We start from the raw sequence: 16,151 nt of genomic DNA, 5'->3' as shown, positions 1-16,151 counted from the left end.
TTTTATTTTATTTTTTTAAAGATTTTATTTATTTATTTGACAGACAGAGATCACAAATAGGCAGAGAGGCAGGCAGAGAGGGAGGGAGGAAGCAGGCTCCCTGCTGAGCAGAGAGCCCGATGCGGGGCTCGATCCCAGGACCTGGGATCATGACCTGAGCCGGAGGCAGAGGCTTTAACCCACTGAGCCACCCAGACGCCCCACTGACAGTAAGTTTCAAATCCATTTCATGCTCTATAGAGGACCGCATTCCAATGCCTTGCTTTCTGCCTCTGATTTTTTTTTTTACTTTTCTAAGCTGATCACGCCAATTTAATGCAGATTCCTTCAGTTGCCTTTTCCCATCTCAAATTTACTCTGCATTTTCAGTCTCTTTTTTGCCTTTTGTTTCTGAGGAGAATGTGCCTCATCCCATGGCCTCTGCAAACCCCTTTATGAACTCTGCATTTCTTCTCTCACTTCTTTCAGGACCTGCATCCTCTTTCCTCTGCCAGCCACTCCATACCCCTTTGAAATTTGCTCCTTTTTCCTGTAAATGTGCTCAGCTCTCCAGTCTCAGGAAAAAAAAATGATGAGCTGCCTACCCAGTTTTATCTCTCAGGCTCTCATTTTTCTCTCACGTTTATTGCTATGAAATAGAAACCTTGTGCACTTCTAGTCACTCTCTTTTTTAACTGGCTTCTGCTTCGATCATTGTGACCAAATTGTGCTCTGGGAAGTCACTGACAGCCCAACACCTCATGCAGCAGGTTTTCTCCCTCTTTCTCCTTCCTCTCAGAGTTCTTTCTCCACTGGTTCACTGTTGTGTTTGACGGTTGGCTCTCCTCTTATTTTTTGAAGCTGCAGTAGTCAGGACATCTGGTTGAAACAACACACCTCCGCCACAAACACACTTAGGCCCAAAGGGAGTTCCTTGAGGTCTGCGCAATACCTACGGGAATGCGATGTCAGCCCTGCCTTAGCTGGTGTAGAGCCAGAGCCCGGATGCTCCCAGTGCTTGCCTGTCTCAGCTCTGCTCGTTGGCCCTATTCTTTCCTGCTATAGTTCTGCCATCTGTGTTCTTTTGTCCCCACGGCTGAAAGAGCTGTTGAGTGTTGAGGTCCAGCAATGTTGGACCGCTGTCTTTCTCCCCAAATTCCTGTGGTGAGATGCCCAACCCTGGGCCTAAGGAGGTGGGGTCAGTCCATCTAGTGGAAACCTGGTAGCTCAGCCCGCAAGTCTGTGTCTGGAGGAGTTTGGGGTGCCAAGTCGTGTTCCTTGGCAGATAACCCACACTGTGGTCACGTCAGAAGTGCGCTCCTTTCTTGGCCTCAGTGACGCTTTCTCAGACTGCCTTCCTGAGCAGTGCTCTTTTTCTTGATCTTACCTCCTACTATTTGCCCAGCTTGCATGTGCGTTTCTATCCTTGAGTCTCTCCTTTCTCCTTTATTCCCAAATGTGTTTGTCTCTGGCGTTGACTCGGAAATGGAAATCTCCAGCTCAGGCTGCCCTGTGCTGTGGCCACTCCTGGCCTTGGCCCTGCCGCCTCTGTCTGGGATGCCACTGCCACTTCTCAGGTGTCCCCTTCTGAAATGTTCCCCACTCTTCAGGGCCTGCCCCTTCCCCAAACTTTCCCCCAAGCCCTGAAGTCACACGTTGGGGCGCCTCTACCCTCTTTGCTGCCTGCCTTCTTCCAGTGCTGGTCACCCTCCATTCTCCCTCCCCGGGAAGACACTCATTTGCGCCCTGGTCTTGTTTTACTTCCAGGTGGTAAGTTCATTTAGTTAAGAGTCCTCACCTGCTTATCTTTATATTTTCATATTTTCAGGTGGTCTGGCATGTTAGTAGTAGGTGCTCAGGTGGTATTTGTTGAGTCGAATGCGTTGTTTAGCAGACTTTGAACTGCTTTCAATTGTACTTAGTTCCAAAGGCTAACTTTGATTAGTTCCCATCCTTTGGTCTTCAAGAGACTTGATTCTGCCTAAAAGAAACTAGGTTTTGAGTGAATTGTCATGCTGTTTTAAAAAATATATATAAATGGCGTTCTTGTAAGAAATATGAAAAATACAGATGAATCACAAAGTTGAAGATAAAAGTGCTCATAATCTCAGTACATAGGCATTGTTAGCATTTAGCTGTCTGTCACTGTGGATCGATGTAAATCACAGTAGGTATTTTGTTGTATATATTCTTTCATAATTGGGCAGGTAAGCATTTTTAATATACATTGAGAATAAGGCCTGTTGCCTGTCCGCAGAATGTGAAGTTTCGGGGCTTGTGTCACTGCCGTGTAGTTGGTTAATATCAGACAGGGCAGAATTAGGTGGTTCGCAGTGTTCGGGGCAGATTTGCCTTTCCAACTTAACCCCTCCATCTTCACTTGTAAGACTCTCTTCTGTACCTCTTGTAGCTCTCCCAGCCCGGTCTTGAGGTGACAGAGCACCAGATTAGCTGATGCTTATAAGTCATGGGCTATGGCATGAGCCCAAAGTGACAGTGACGGTCACCTTGCCCAATGGCCTCTTTCGCAGATGAAGAAATATGGGCCCAGAGGGAAGGCCTTTTTTCTAGCTATTCAGTTAGAGAACTGTGGTAACATTTTCATCAGTTATAATCCTTAATTCTGGAGTTGTCCTGTTTTTCCTCTCTTTCTGTAGAGCAAAGAGTTGAATGACAGTTGGGCAGTCAGGGTTTTTAAGATAAAAGAAAAAGTTCAGGGTTCCTGAGAGCTGTCCAGATCCCATTCCAACCCTTATATCCTCTGTCAGGATTGTCTTAAGTCAGGGCTGCCCTTGAGGACTTGATCCCACAGTCTGGGGAAAGAAGTAGATGAATTCATTTATGAAAAATGAATAAACTACCTGTGGTCACCCTGCCTTTCTCAGATCTTCTGGGGAATCTGGGGAATGGTACCGTGTAGTGGAAACATGGGCTTGAGACTAAGGTAACGAGGTCACCAGGGTTGATTTCAAACTCTGGTCTAGCCAGGTGTGAGCTTTAGGTCCTTCCATTACTTTCCTTGGGAAGTTAAGTATTTGCAGAAGGTGCCAGGGCAGCATAGCAAGGCCCCCCCACAGATTCACCCTGGCTCCCTCCGAAGCCCGTCCTCAACCTCTCTACGCTTTCCTTCACCTTTAAAGGGCGGGGTTAGCCCTGTAGTTGCCGAGTTTCCTTCACGCTCTGAAGGTCTGGGTGGTGATCATTGATTGGCCTGTCCCCTGCTCCCACCCTTAATAGCCCCTTTGGTTAACTGGCTCTCTTGGGGTGTGTGTGTTGGGGGTGATTGCAGTCACCGGAAGAAAAGAATGCGACAGCTCCAGAAAAAAATAAAGAACGGGACACTGAACATAAAGCAAGATGATCCCTTTGAACTGTTTGTGGCGGCTACAAACATTCGCTACTGCTACTACAATGAGACCCACAAGATCCTGGGCAACACGTTCGGCATGTGTGTCCTCCAGGTGGGTGGCTTCCCCCGGCCTGGGCCTGGAGTCCGAGCACGAGTGTTCCCCGCAAGAACAGCTGGTCCTTAAGGAGGAAGGCTCACCCACCACCTCCCCTGCACATGGTCAGTGGAACGCTTGTCCACTTTCCAAAGCAGACTTGATAACTCACCCCATATGAGAATGAACTTTTCCACTTAGGGCAACACTTACCTAGAGATACCAGAGCTGACACAGATGCTCCATCACAGCTGCTTCTAACCAGCTGAAGGTGAGAAAGGAAGTGCTGTGAACCCCAAGCGACCCCATGTCCCCTGGTCCTTCCTGGAACTAGCTGGAGACTTTGGTGAGCAGGGAGCAGTGGGACCTGTTTTCACTCCACACAGGGTGGAGCCCTGTGTGCACTCAGGCGTTTTCCCCAGACTGCTTGCTTGCCATAACCACCGGCAACACCCTCCATCCCTCTCTGTCCTTAAAATCCCCTCACTGTCCCCCCAACAGAGAACTACCTGGTGCTTTTTTTCACTGGTATTATTCTCTTGCCAGTCAAGTTAATAGACGAAATTTCATGTTTTTCTCTGTTTTGAGCTCTGGCGGTCTGTGTTTTATCCTTTTATTCCTTGACACTGTGACCCCTGCATCCCCCCAAAAAGAACACATTTAGGCGCAGATCCCCTATTTTGGTCTGTGTTTATAGTATGCATGTAATCCTGTGGTAATATACCTCATAAAACGTACCTTATAAAATGGAAATTAAGAAATGAAGGAAAAAATCATGAATTGGGAGTTTCTATTTTTTCTTTTTACCTTCCAGTGGGTTGTCCCATACTGCTGGCTTGCACCCCACCTTGGAGACGAGAAGAGAGCATTTTGCCTCTTCTCACCCCACCATGGATTGGTAGCGAGTGTTCTTAGGCGGCTGCTGTTACTGGTTGTCATGAAGAAGGCTCCCTTAGGCAGTGGCTCCCCCGTGTGGCGCAGTTGAGTCTTGTCAGACAGGTTCTCTCTGTGAGCACATCAGAAAATGCATGTGAGGGATTTGTGAAATCCAAGTGCAAATCAATGAAGGTGGGAGGATTTCTTCCCAAATAGGCTTTTGTCTGATAGTCTTAGACACACTTGGCATAAAAAACCAGGCACCCCTCTTCTCCAGGGCTGGGCTCGCTTCTCTGCCCATCGGAAACAGGTGGGTGTATGTGTGTGCACACTGGTGAGTTGGGTGGGGGCTATGGTCTTGGGTTTGTGTTCTGAAGCCCTCCTCCTACTCTATCACCTGGCCCTTAGTTGAGCTTCCCTGGGGGTGCTCTTGGCATAACCAGCCCAATCCAAGGTCTCCTTCTTCCAGGATTTTGAAGCTTTAACTCCAAACTTGCTGGCCAGAACTGTGGAAACGGTGGAAGGTGGCGGGCTGGTGGTCATCCTCCTACGGACCATGAATTCACTGAAGCAGTTGTACACGATGAGCATGGTAGGTGTGTGGTTTGTAACCAAACTCAGGCGGTTCAGACCAAGCTGTGTTTTTGCTGTTGGCCACTTTCTTTAAAGAACTTCCGTTGAGCAGTTCCAGTGAGCGGTCGGCACAAGCTCTGGGCTGGGAGCTTTTTGACTGCCAGTAATGAGAAGGTCACTGTGGAGAAATGTCAGTGGCCCTGACTGTGTCTTCGCATCTGAATTTCACATTTGATTTTGGGTATTTGTGGATTTCTACACCAGTGAGATTCGGGTGTGATGCCGCTGTTCTGTAGTTCCATTTCTGGAGTGGTATTCTGCAGAGAGCCGTACCAGTGCCTCAGTCGTGTATTGCAAAAAAGGGACCATGTACAGACATCCTCACCAGTCCTCATCTTCCTGGATGATGAGGGAACATTTGCCAGTTCCACCCCCAATTTGGCAAGAGCTTTGACTGTGGAAGGGGTAGTTTCCATCCAGAGCCGAGGACATGGTTAGGAGTGGGACTGTGTCTCAGTGGATGCAGAGCTATCAGTAATACCCCGTTAGTATTACCACGTGGATGTTCTTAGTTCTTAAGTTTTCAGTCATGCCCATGGCCCTTCTCGGGAATGGAGTTAGGATTAGCCTCAGGCTTTCACGAGCTGTGTTTCTATGGTGACCTGGACTTTCCTCAAACCTTAGTGGCTGCTTCCTGTCACCACTGCTCTTCCCATCACCTGCCTCTGTGGCCCCTCTGGCTTCCTCGGGTGTCCTGAGAGGCCCACACATTTGCTCTGGCCACTGGGATATCTGCAGGGCCCTCTTCCTTACCACATTCGAGTCCTTGCTCAAACACTGCCTCCTCAGCATGGCCTTTCCTCACCCCGTTTGGAATGCGTGACCTGCTTTGTTTTTCTTCAGAACATTGGCCAACTACCTGAAGTTACATATTTATTTGTTTATTGTCTGACTTCCTGTGCTAGTCTCTAAACTTCATGGGATCAGGAACTTTGTTTTCCTCGCTGGTGCACTCCCAGATGCTGGGAGAGTGGCCGGCATTTAGTAAGCACTCATTAAATGCTTGTGAATGAATGAATGACCTTGTGCCCACGTCAGTTTGTTTGTCCTTCTTCCCCCTTTCATATGGCTGTCTGCTCCTCACCTCAGAGGGCCTTCCCTCTCTACTGCAGGTAAGTAACTGCCCCCTGCCATTTGCTATCACTGCACCCTGGTTTCATTTGTAGCATTGGCCAGAATTTTACTCATTTGTTTCCCTCCAACCATCAGACCATAGGCTTCATGGGAGCGGAGGCCATGCTTCGTTAAACACCAGTGTATAGCCAGCATGTCTGGCACACGGTTGGCATGTACGTTTTATTGAATGAAGACATTTTATGGTGCTGGATAAAATGTGGAAAAACGTCAGAAGTTGAGATGAGGGGAAGTTCGTTGTCATAAAAAGCACTACACTGAGAGTTTGCTGATCCCAGTTCCAGCAAGGAGCGGTCTGACCCTTGAGCACAGCAGATAGCGTAGGGGTGGATTTCCAGCAGCAGCTCTGGTGCCTCTTTATCCCAGGGCTGCTTGTTACAATGTCTATAAAGAGACCGGGAGCCCCAGCGTTACTGTGGGATGTCTTTGTTCACAGATGTTGTCTCTTTCAGGACGTGCATTCAAGATACAGGACCGAGGCCCATCAGGATGTGGTAGGAAGATTTAATGAGAGGTACGTCTGAGGCACATTCCTCAGGCCCTTAATTGTGAGGAGCCGTGGCGGGAAGCATATTTTTGTCTTGGACCCAGCAGAAAGCTGCGCTCTTATCCGAGGGCAGGTGGCATGGGTCCAGAGTGGTGAGAACCCGAACAGCAGTGGTGGTTGGGAAGCCAACTGCAAGCAGTGAAAGTGAGTGGGGAGCTGGGGCTTGAACCAAGTCCTCCTCCTCTCTGGCTTCTCGCTTACTCTCCTGTCAAAGGGGTAATTTGTCTGGGTCATCGTTTCCCAAAATGTGTTTCACAGAATGTTAGTATTTTAAGAGGGACTTGATGTCAAAAGGGTTTCTGGCCAGTTGTGTCTGAGAAATGCTGATATGGTTTGTCCTGTGTGAAGATTCACAATGGCCTGTCATAGCCTCTGTAAGTCTTGCAGCAGCAGGGACCTATTTAACTGATCATTTCCTAGATTTATTTGACCAGAGTCCTTTCTTAGGGAGCACTGGTTAGCAGCCTGTGAAACTCCATAGGAAGCTGTGGCCTGGGTCAGTGATCCTTGTCTAGAGCAGTCTTGCTCACTGGAGACATGTGGCAGTGTCTGGGAACATTTCGATTGTCATGACTTGGGGGACACTGTTGGACGGGTGGGGGACGCTGCCGGCGTCTAGTTGAGTAGAAGCCAGGGATGTTGCTGACCAGCCTGAAGTGAACAGAACAGCCCCACAACAAAGAGTCTGAAATGTTGCTCATGCTGAGGTTTAGAAGGCCTGGCCTCGAAACTTGGGGTCTTTCCAGTTTTCATCGTCTCTGGTGCTTTTACTCAGTAGACGGATTAGGTCGGGAGCTGGCTGCCTGCTGCCAAATGAAACAGAAGGAAGCCTGTGACAGGAGCCCGTGAGGCTCTCTCCTTGTGCTAGGGGAGGCCCTCAAATTCTCTAGCCAAACACACTTTTCCCTACACTCAGGAGCGTCGGTGTTAATTTCTTAAGGGAGCTTTTCTCTCTTCTCCCTTGTCTTTATTTTTTCCTAGTGGCAGAAGGTAAATTCGTTCATGTATGGGTTTGTTTCCCTGTGTGACTGGTGATCATTTGTGGGGTGGGTTTGGAGCTCCCCGCTGAAGGATGGCCTGAGACAGCTCAGTCTTTTTTTTTTTTTAATTAAAGATTTTTTTTTTTTTTTTTTTGGACAGAGAATGAAATCACAAGTAGGCAGAAAGGCAGGCAGAGAGAGAGGGGGAAGCAGGTTCCCTGCTGAGCAGAGAGCCTGATGCGGGGCTCGATCCCAGGATCCTGAGATCATGACCTGAGCTGAAAGCAGAGGCTTAACCCACTGAGCCACCCAGATGCCCCGAGACAGCTCAGTCTTTAAAGGATGAGTGTGAGAGGGTGTGGGAAGAGCCATGTGACACAGGGAGCAGTGTCACTTGTGCACAGCAGGAGTGCTTACAACCTGTCTCTCAAGACAGTTCTGGGTGTTCTTGTTTACTGTATGTTCAGGGGGCGCCTGGGTGGCTCAGTCCGTTAAGCTTCTGCCTTCTGCTCAGATCATGATCTTGGGGCCCTGGGATGGAGCCCCACATCAGGTTCCCTGCTCCACAGGGAGTCTGCTTTGTCCTCTGCCCCCTCCCACTGCCTTTTCTGTCTTGCTTACTCTCTCTCAAATGAGTAAATAAAATCTTAAAAAAAGCCCAAAAAACAAAAAACAACATGTTCAGGTACCTTGTAGAGGAAGCTCAGAATCTTCTTGCCCTGCCCTCCAACTGTGTTTTGGCTTTCTGTAGCTTTCTTAGAGCCATGGGGGCCAAATGACTTTCCTGAAGAAAAGCCACACCTTTGTTATGTAGGCACTGCCCTCCTTCCCCCCAACACCTCATGACCGTTTTTTTCCTCAGATTTATCCTCTCTCTGGCCTCTTGTAAGAAGTGTCTCGTCATCGATGACCAGCTCAGCATCCTGCCCATCTCGTCGCACGCTGCCAGCATTGAGGCCCTACCTCCCCGGACCCCGGTGAGTCAGCCGGCCGGCCAGGAGTCAGGCCGAGGCCGTGTTTTCTGTGGAGACCCTCCCGTGGCAGTGGCAAACCTTCTCCTCTCCTCTCTGGCAGGAGGAGAGTCTTGGTCCTTCTGATCTGGAGCTGAAGGAGTTGAAGGAGAGCTTACAGGACACCCAGCCGGTGGGCGTGTTGGTGGACTGCTGCAGGACCCTAGACCAGGCGAGTGTGGCATTCTGAGCTTCCCTATGCCAGGATGGACAGTGCAGGGGAAAGTAGAACGTGCAGAAAGCTACAGAAGCCACGCTGGGACAAGTTAGGACTTGGATCCTCCCGGGGAAGGGACCTTTTCTCTTGCTTTAACTTGTGCGGGAACATCAGGGCTAGTCTGTGTCATCTGTGTTCATAACAGGTCCAGGGATTACCTCCCCCTCCACCCCAGGTCATAAGTTCTGGGAGTAGAGGGTCTGGGGCTGTGCTGGGGGAGATGGGTTGAATTTAAAGAGGAACCTCCCTGGCACTTTTTCCAAAAGAGGGTGATATATCTGTATTCTTCCATTTTAGTTAAGTTTTAATAACATAGAGATTTTGCTTCCGCTTTGTGTAGAAGTGAGAGAAGAGCCTGAGGCTCTGTGCCCTGTGCCTTGTGCCCTGGTTCCAGAGTGAGGTCTGATGGGGCCCTGTGCGGTGGTGTCGCTAGGTAGGCTGGGAGGGAGCTTCCAGGACGCATTTCTGTGCTCGCCAAGGTGATCAGGGCTGGTACTCTCAGCTTCTCTAGTGGTTTCTGGGCTGTGCAGGACCTGACTGTGCCCAGAGGGCTTCACGCTGTCAGGTGTGTTCAGGGTTCTGGTCCAGCCTGAGCCAGAGGAACAGTCCAGGCCTCTTGGCACTGGGCTCTGCCCTCATGATGGAAAACAGCTGCAGTGACACCTCCCACTTGGGGTGGAGGCCCAGCAGGCTGATTTCCCTGCTTGTTCTAGAAATAGAATTATCGGCCACATAGCTCTCTGTGCAGCCCAGGCTGTGGCTCTAGGCTTCTTTGAGCCACTTTCTGGTCCCCTTTGTCAGAGAGAGGAAATGAGTGAGAGAATGGAGAAAGGGCAGAAGAGGGAGAAGGTATAGAAACAGTAGGAGCGTTGTAAGAAAATACACAGAAGAAACATCACCAAGTATGAAAGAGCGTGCTTTAAAAATGGAAGATGGTGTTTCTACTTGGCAGTCCCCTTCTGCAGGGACAACTGCCATTAACAGTTTATTGTGTGTTCTTGAACTTTTCCTGTGTATACAAATGGAGGTTTTACAAATATGCGAAGGGATTATGCTGTACAGTGTAAGTGGTCCCCTAGTAGGCATTTGAGTTGATTCCAGCTTTTTTCCTATTATAAACAATGCTGTTAGGATCTCTTTACAGATATGCACTGTCTCTAGGATAAGTTTCTAGAAGAACTGCTGGATTAGAGTGTGTGTGCATTAAAACGGGTGTCGCACTGGTTCATGGAACCAGCAACAGTGTGAAAACGCATTTTTCCCTACACCTTGCCAGCACTGGCTATGGTTAAACTTCTAAGCCTACCAATCCTGTGTTATAGGGACACAGAATCACTCTTTTGATTTGTGTTGCTTTAATTATGAGAAAAGCAGGTACTTTTCTCATATAATTACTGTGCATCTAGGTTTGTTCGTTTTGTAAATTATTTCGGGGGGTTGGTTTTTCATTGTAGCATATTGTTTTAGGATATATTTTCTAAAAAGATTTTTTATTTTTTTTAAAGATCTTATTTATTAATATGACAGAAATCACGACTAGGCAGAGAGGCAGGCAAGGCAGGGCGGGGGTTGGGGGAAGCAGGCTCCCTGCTGAGCAGAGAGCCCAATGAACCTGATGCGGGGCTTGATCCCAAGACACTAAGTTCATGACCTGAGCTGAAGGCAGAGGCTTAACCCACTGAGCCACCCAGGTGCCCCAAAAGATTTACTTGAGAGAGAGAGAGAGAGAGCATGCACATCTGTGCAGGGGAGGGGCAGAGGGAGAGAATCTTCAAGTGGACTTCCTGCTGAGCAGGGAGCCCCACGTGGGTCTCAATCCCACGATCCGTGAGACCATGACTTGAGCTAAAACCAAGAGTCAGACGTTCAACTAACTGAGCCACCCAGGCGCCCTTAGAATGCATTTTTAGTCCAGATATCTTACCCTTCTGTTATGTTAGATTTTTCCTGGTTATGTTTTGTCAGAATTTAGAACTTCTCAGCAGAAAGCAACAAACAAACAAAATACAGCGTTCAGCAAAAGCCATTAAGAAGAGTAGGACCTGGATCTCCTCTGTGTTTCCATCTGGAGAGACTCTAGCTTCTTGAAGCACTTTCCCTTCCTTCCTTTCCATCTGCCTGGGCTTGTGTCTCCTCAATGTCTTCTTCAGTGTCACTGCCTGGGTGTGTCAGGCAGCTTCTTTAGGACCAGACAGGCCAGGCTGGACCATCTGGCCTTCTTCCCAGTTTCGGCTTTTTCCTGGGCAGATCCCAGGCGGGGAGTAGAGTTTGGCCCACAAGTAGTGGTGTTGTTTCTCCTCTTACTCAGTGCCTCTGGCCTCTTGCTCTCCTAGGTGCTAGACATGACCCTAGGCACTGGGCTCCGCAGGAGAAAGGAGGGGCACACCTGCTTTGTGGAGCTTGTGTTCTGGTGGGTTGAGTCTGACGTTGAGTCAAGGAAATGGGCCAATCCTGATATGTAGTAGAAGGTGCTGTGTACAATGGGGAAACACACAGTATCACAGAGGGATCAGGAATGCAGGAGGTGGGCAGAGGCTGTGGTTCTGGGGGCCCTGGTTTAGAAGGTGATCCTTGAGCAAAGCCTTGTAGGAGTTGGGGAAATGAGTCCTGGGGCTGTTGGAGAGAGTGCTTCTGGCGAGAGGCCACTAGGGGCAGAGGCCTGAGGTAGGAGTCTCTGCGGTGTGCTCGGGGACCAGCAAGGAGGCTGCCTCGGTTGAAGCAGAGTGAGCGGATGTGAATAGGGGGAGATGACAGAGGTCATGCGGCAGAGCCACATGGCCCTGAAGGGCTTGGCACTTACTGTCTGAGAGGTGGGCACCCACGGTAGGTTTCACATGCCCAGTCTTTCAGCACAGCTGCTGGAGGGAGCCCCAGGCTCAACTTTAAAATTTACCCTCTGGCTGCTGTGTTGAGACTAGACCATAGGGGAACAAAGGCGGAAGCAGAAAGACTAACTGGGAGTCTCTTGTAATAATGGGGGAAGACTGCATGGGGGCTTTGAGCAGCATGGCAGAGGAGGACACTGGTGAGGGATCGTAGGATTGGTACATATTCTGAAGGTAGCATTGATGGGCTTTGCCGGTGAATCAGAGGTAGGGAGAAAATGGAGAGGCTGTTGGCCTGAACAGTGGGACGGTTAACTGAGAGAGGGAAGACTGTAGATGGAGGAGGTTGGTGGGGGACACCCTGGGTTCCCCTCAGGTCAGTTTGAGAAGTCCAACAGACATCCCAGTGGAGACATGTAGGGGCAGTTGCATGTATACAGGAGTTTGATGGGTGGGGAAGAGGTCTAGAAGTGGGTGTTCCTAGCATCCAAGTGGCATTTCAGGCCCTGAGACTGAGAGGAGATGACCAGGCGGTGAAAAGCCCAAGTGCTGAGCTTTGCCTCCTGGCCTGCTGGAACAGGCCCCCTTTGATTTAGCCCCGACTTCCCCACAGTAGTGGTGGTAGATGGCTGAAACTTGGTTTTTCTCCCAGCTCACCTACTAGGGTTCTCTTTTCACAGGCCAAAGCTGTCTTGAAGTTCATCGAGGGCATCTCTGAAAAGACCCTGAGAAGTACTGTCGCGCTCACAGCTGCCCGAGGAAGGGGGAAGTCTGCAGCTCTGGGACTGGCTATTGCTGGGGCAGTGGCTTTTGGGTAAGGAGCTCTCATTCCCCCGCTTTGGGGAGTCTGAGCTCTGAGGAATAAGTGTGCGGAATAGGAGTCAAGGGACTGGGAGACTGTCCCTGGGGCTGTGTGAGCCCCTGTGTGATTTCTCTAGGTTGTGGGTTCCTGTCTAGACGCAGCGACACTGTTTCCCCCTCCCCTGGTGGTGCACACATATGATGCAGGCATGTGGACACATACATCAGGACCTTTGTGATCACTATTTAAAGTTGAACACACAGAAAAAGTGGGGCAGATGTGCAAGAGGGAAGAAACGAGAGTAAGAAACTTTAAAACTCTTCAGGAGATGGGAATGTATGTGACTGTCTTTGCTGACTGCAGAAAGTACACATTTGACATTTTAATGGTTTTGCTCAGTCCAACAGCTTGTTTGCTCTTGAGGAGCTGCCTTTGAGTGTGATGTTCCTTTCTGTTCTTTTGCCCTGGGCGGGAGGTTTATGCAATTGCCAGAAGAGTGTTTACTTCCCGCTTCACAGGCAGAAATAATGGACCTAGAATTTACCATGTCCTCATATGTGTGGTCTTCCTTGGTGCTCCTAGTAGCTCCGTAAGCATTTCACGGCGGGATAAACCTAGGCCCAGGGAGTTTCAGCGAGTCACTCATGATTCCCCAGCAGGTCAGTGCTGGCAGTGCTGGGGCCAAGGGCAGCCCCTGACTTCTGGTCTGTCATTCCTGATGCTCCGGTATGGCTGGTCAGCACCTTCACCATTGGCACTCTACACTCAACCAGGCCTACTGCAGGTTCGCTGCAGTCTTGACCTGAGCACCCATTGAGCTGTTGGGGCTCACGGTCTGAACCGCTCTCAGCACAGCTAGCGAAGAGTGAGGCCACCCTCTAGTGGCAGTGCGCACCTCTGGGCAGCGCGCCTTCACAGATGTCGGGAGCGGGCTGCCGGGATGCACCGCCTTCTCACTGTTCATGTGTTCTCCTTAGGTTGGGACAAAAATGTATGTGGATCTGGAGTTTCACTTTTCCTCCCTAGAAAGTGTTCTTCTTTTTTTTTTTTTTCTTTTTCCTGCCGTTATCTTTGGTAATCAATCACCTTTGGGACAGGGCAAACAATAATCTCTTCTTTCGTGTTACATTCCTTAAACGTCCCTTTTGGATGTCCTAATTCCTTAAAAAAATTATCCTTTTCTTTTGTTCAATAGGTACTCCAATATCTTTGTTACCTCCCCAAGTCCTGATAACCTCCACACTCTGTTTGAATTCGTCTTCAAAGGATTTGACGCTCTGCAGTATCAGGTAGGAAACGAGGATAAGGATTTACTTTGGTTCCGTGCAGGGCTTAAGTCTAGGTGAAGTTCTTGGAATGCCTGCTTACTTTAATTTTAGTTTCTAAAGATTGTCCTTGATTTGACTCTCCATCAGGAGCACCTGGATTATGAGATCATTCAGTCTCTCAATCCTGAATTTAACAAAGCCGTGATCAGAGTGAACGTATTCCGAGAACACAGGCAGACCATTCAGGTGAGGCTTATTCTAAAACCCTGCTGTGTGGGGCCAGTGTTCTGCTGTATTTAAATACAGCCATTTTAGATCATTTTATGTCATGTGTAATTGGGTGTCTTGTATACGTGTTGCTGCTTTATAGTAAACCTGATCCAGATTTTCAGGCTCTTGTCAAGGAAAACCTAGAAGCAAACTCGCAAATATATGTAGCCAGGTCAGAAGGTTATCGTTTTATCCCTTGGAAATTGAGTAAGTGGGATCGTGACCGTGAACCAGCTAGAAGAACTACACTCACTGTCTGACACCAGGTCTGATTTTCCTTAGTTATGGTAGGTTTTGAGATGGTGCATCTGTAACTAGAACAACAGCTTCACCATTTAAAAGAGAAAGAGAACTTTGGAAGATGTACTCTGAATCTTTGTGGTTTAGCTAGTACCCTGTTTTCCTTTTTAAACAGTGTTTCCCTGAAAGCTCCATAAACCTCCAGTGCTCTGGAAGCCTGAATGGCGTGCCCGTGTCCAAAGGCTGCAATTTTGTTCAGTTGTAGAGAAGCATCAGTGTGACAGGCTTGCAGAAGGGATGGAGGCCTCTGGGCTCCCAGCAGAAGAGGCTCATTGATTATTTTCGGTCTTGGGGTGGGAAGTGGGCCAGGTAAACCTGGCAGTTTGTGACCTTTCTGCCTGTGAAGGCATATGTATCCGCCTGTCAGGGAGCTATACCTTTCAATAAAGGTTCAGATTGTAAATAATGGTAAGTGTCTCTGCCTTTTACCTAAGGATCTTCATTTTTTCCTGCTAGGTCTCTTTCTAGAATCCCTTCGTTCTGTACATTTCTTCCCATTTTTGCCAGATTCCCTCAGCCTCCCTAAAAGGGAGGAAGTCCGATGGTGGGGTGGGGTGGAGGGCAGGCGACAGGCAGTGAGAATACAGAGACCTGTTAAAACTCAAGAAAAATACACAAACCAGAGAAAGGAAACCTTTCCTTGAAATGCCCAGGCTCGGCCCTTACTGCTTTTTGGATTTGTAATCAGAGACCGGCTTGTATTGCCAGAGTCCCTTTGTCTCCAGGCTGGAGTTTAAACACAGAAGAGGTGACCTGACTTTATGAGGCTCCATTTGGGTCCCTTTGAGGCCTCCTTCTCCTTGCTGGAAATTGAGAAAAAGACGAATATTAGATTAAAGTCGGCTACGCCTCTCTGGGGGGCTGCTTTCTGCTGTTTTTATGAGGTGCTTGTTTAGTTTTTTCCCCTTAAAGAGTCCAAGACATGGGGCCCTACTGAGGGTGTGTGTTTGCGGTTAGAGTTGAGTGGGGCTGCTCTGTCCCTGACCCATCATTCCACTTCCAGCAAAGCAGTTAGATGATCTTACTTGTAAAGAAATACTTGAGCAAAGCACAGAGGTCAAGGTAATACTCAGAATCCGAGCACGTAAGCCTAAGAAATATTGACACTTTGTTGTTTGCTGTGTTTATTTCACGTCTTAAAGTCATTTTTATTTTTGTCTTTAAGATGTAAAGCATCAGAGACAAAATCGAAGCCCGTCTTGTGCCCCTCCCCATCCCATTCCCTCCTTCTGCCACTCCCCATAGGTAACTCGGCTCTGGGTTGGTGTGTTTCCTTTCATTTCCTGTGTTTGTATTTTACTAAGTAATTAGGTATCCATGAACGATAACATACCATGCTTGTCCTTTTTCGGCCTGCCTTGTTACTCAGCATTTGTTTTCAAGATTCGTCCAGATGAAAGCTTGTAGCTCTGGTTGATTTTCAAGCATTATATGTTTATATTACTGTTTGTTTATGTTTCTAGGAATGGAACTATTCGATTTAGCGTATGCACAGATTCCCCCCCTTTTCTTTGTTTTTGCCAGATTCTCCTTTAAAAAAGTGTACCAGTTTACCTTCCCACCAGCATTTTTTTTTTAAATTTTTGTTTTCCTCAAGTTCTTACCAACACGGGTGTTTTATGGCTATTTATTTTCCGTGTCCGTGAGTGAAATGGGACCTCCTCGCCATCTTTGGCATTGTACTGCTTACTAGTGAGGTTGCGTGTCTTTATGTTAGTTCAGGTTTTCCCTCCTGTAAAATACATCTTCGTGGCCTTCTCCAAACTTTAAAAATAGCAGGAGGCCCTGAAGAAACTGAAGGGGTGGTTTGCATGCGTAAGGATGCCAAACTTACGGCAAGTTTGTGGTGTTAGGTGACCAAGCTAGT

At 48.4% G+C, this 16,151-nt stretch overlaps 1 protein-coding gene across 1 annotated transcript in view; it reads left to right on the top strand.

Moving 5' to 3' along the window:
- Positions 1 to 16,151, top strand: part of NAT10 (N-acetyltransferase 10) — a 38,108-nt gene that overhangs the window by 3,039 nt on the left and 18,918 nt on the right. The window contains exons 4-11 of the mRNA XM_080817067.1: positions 3,269 to 3,440; positions 4,768 to 4,890; positions 6,518 to 6,579; positions 8,455 to 8,569; positions 8,667 to 8,774; positions 12,325 to 12,458; positions 13,642 to 13,735; positions 13,862 to 13,960. Coding sequence (XP_080673193.1) covers positions 3,269 to 3,440; positions 4,768 to 4,890; positions 6,518 to 6,579; positions 8,455 to 8,569; positions 8,667 to 8,774; positions 12,325 to 12,458; positions 13,642 to 13,735; positions 13,862 to 13,960 — 907 coding nt within the window. The remainder of the gene's footprint in view (positions 1 to 3,268; positions 3,441 to 4,767; positions 4,891 to 6,517; positions 6,580 to 8,454; positions 8,570 to 8,666; positions 8,775 to 12,324; positions 12,459 to 13,641; positions 13,736 to 13,861; positions 13,961 to 16,151) is intronic.

Source organism: Martes martes (assembly GCF_963455335.1).
Source record: "Martes martes genome assembly, chromosome: 10".
Taxonomy (NCBI): Eukaryota; Metazoa; Chordata; class Mammalia; order Carnivora; family Mustelidae; genus Martes; species Martes martes.
Note: the sequence above shows the minus strand (reverse complement) of the source record. Positions and strands in the feature narration are given on the sequence as shown.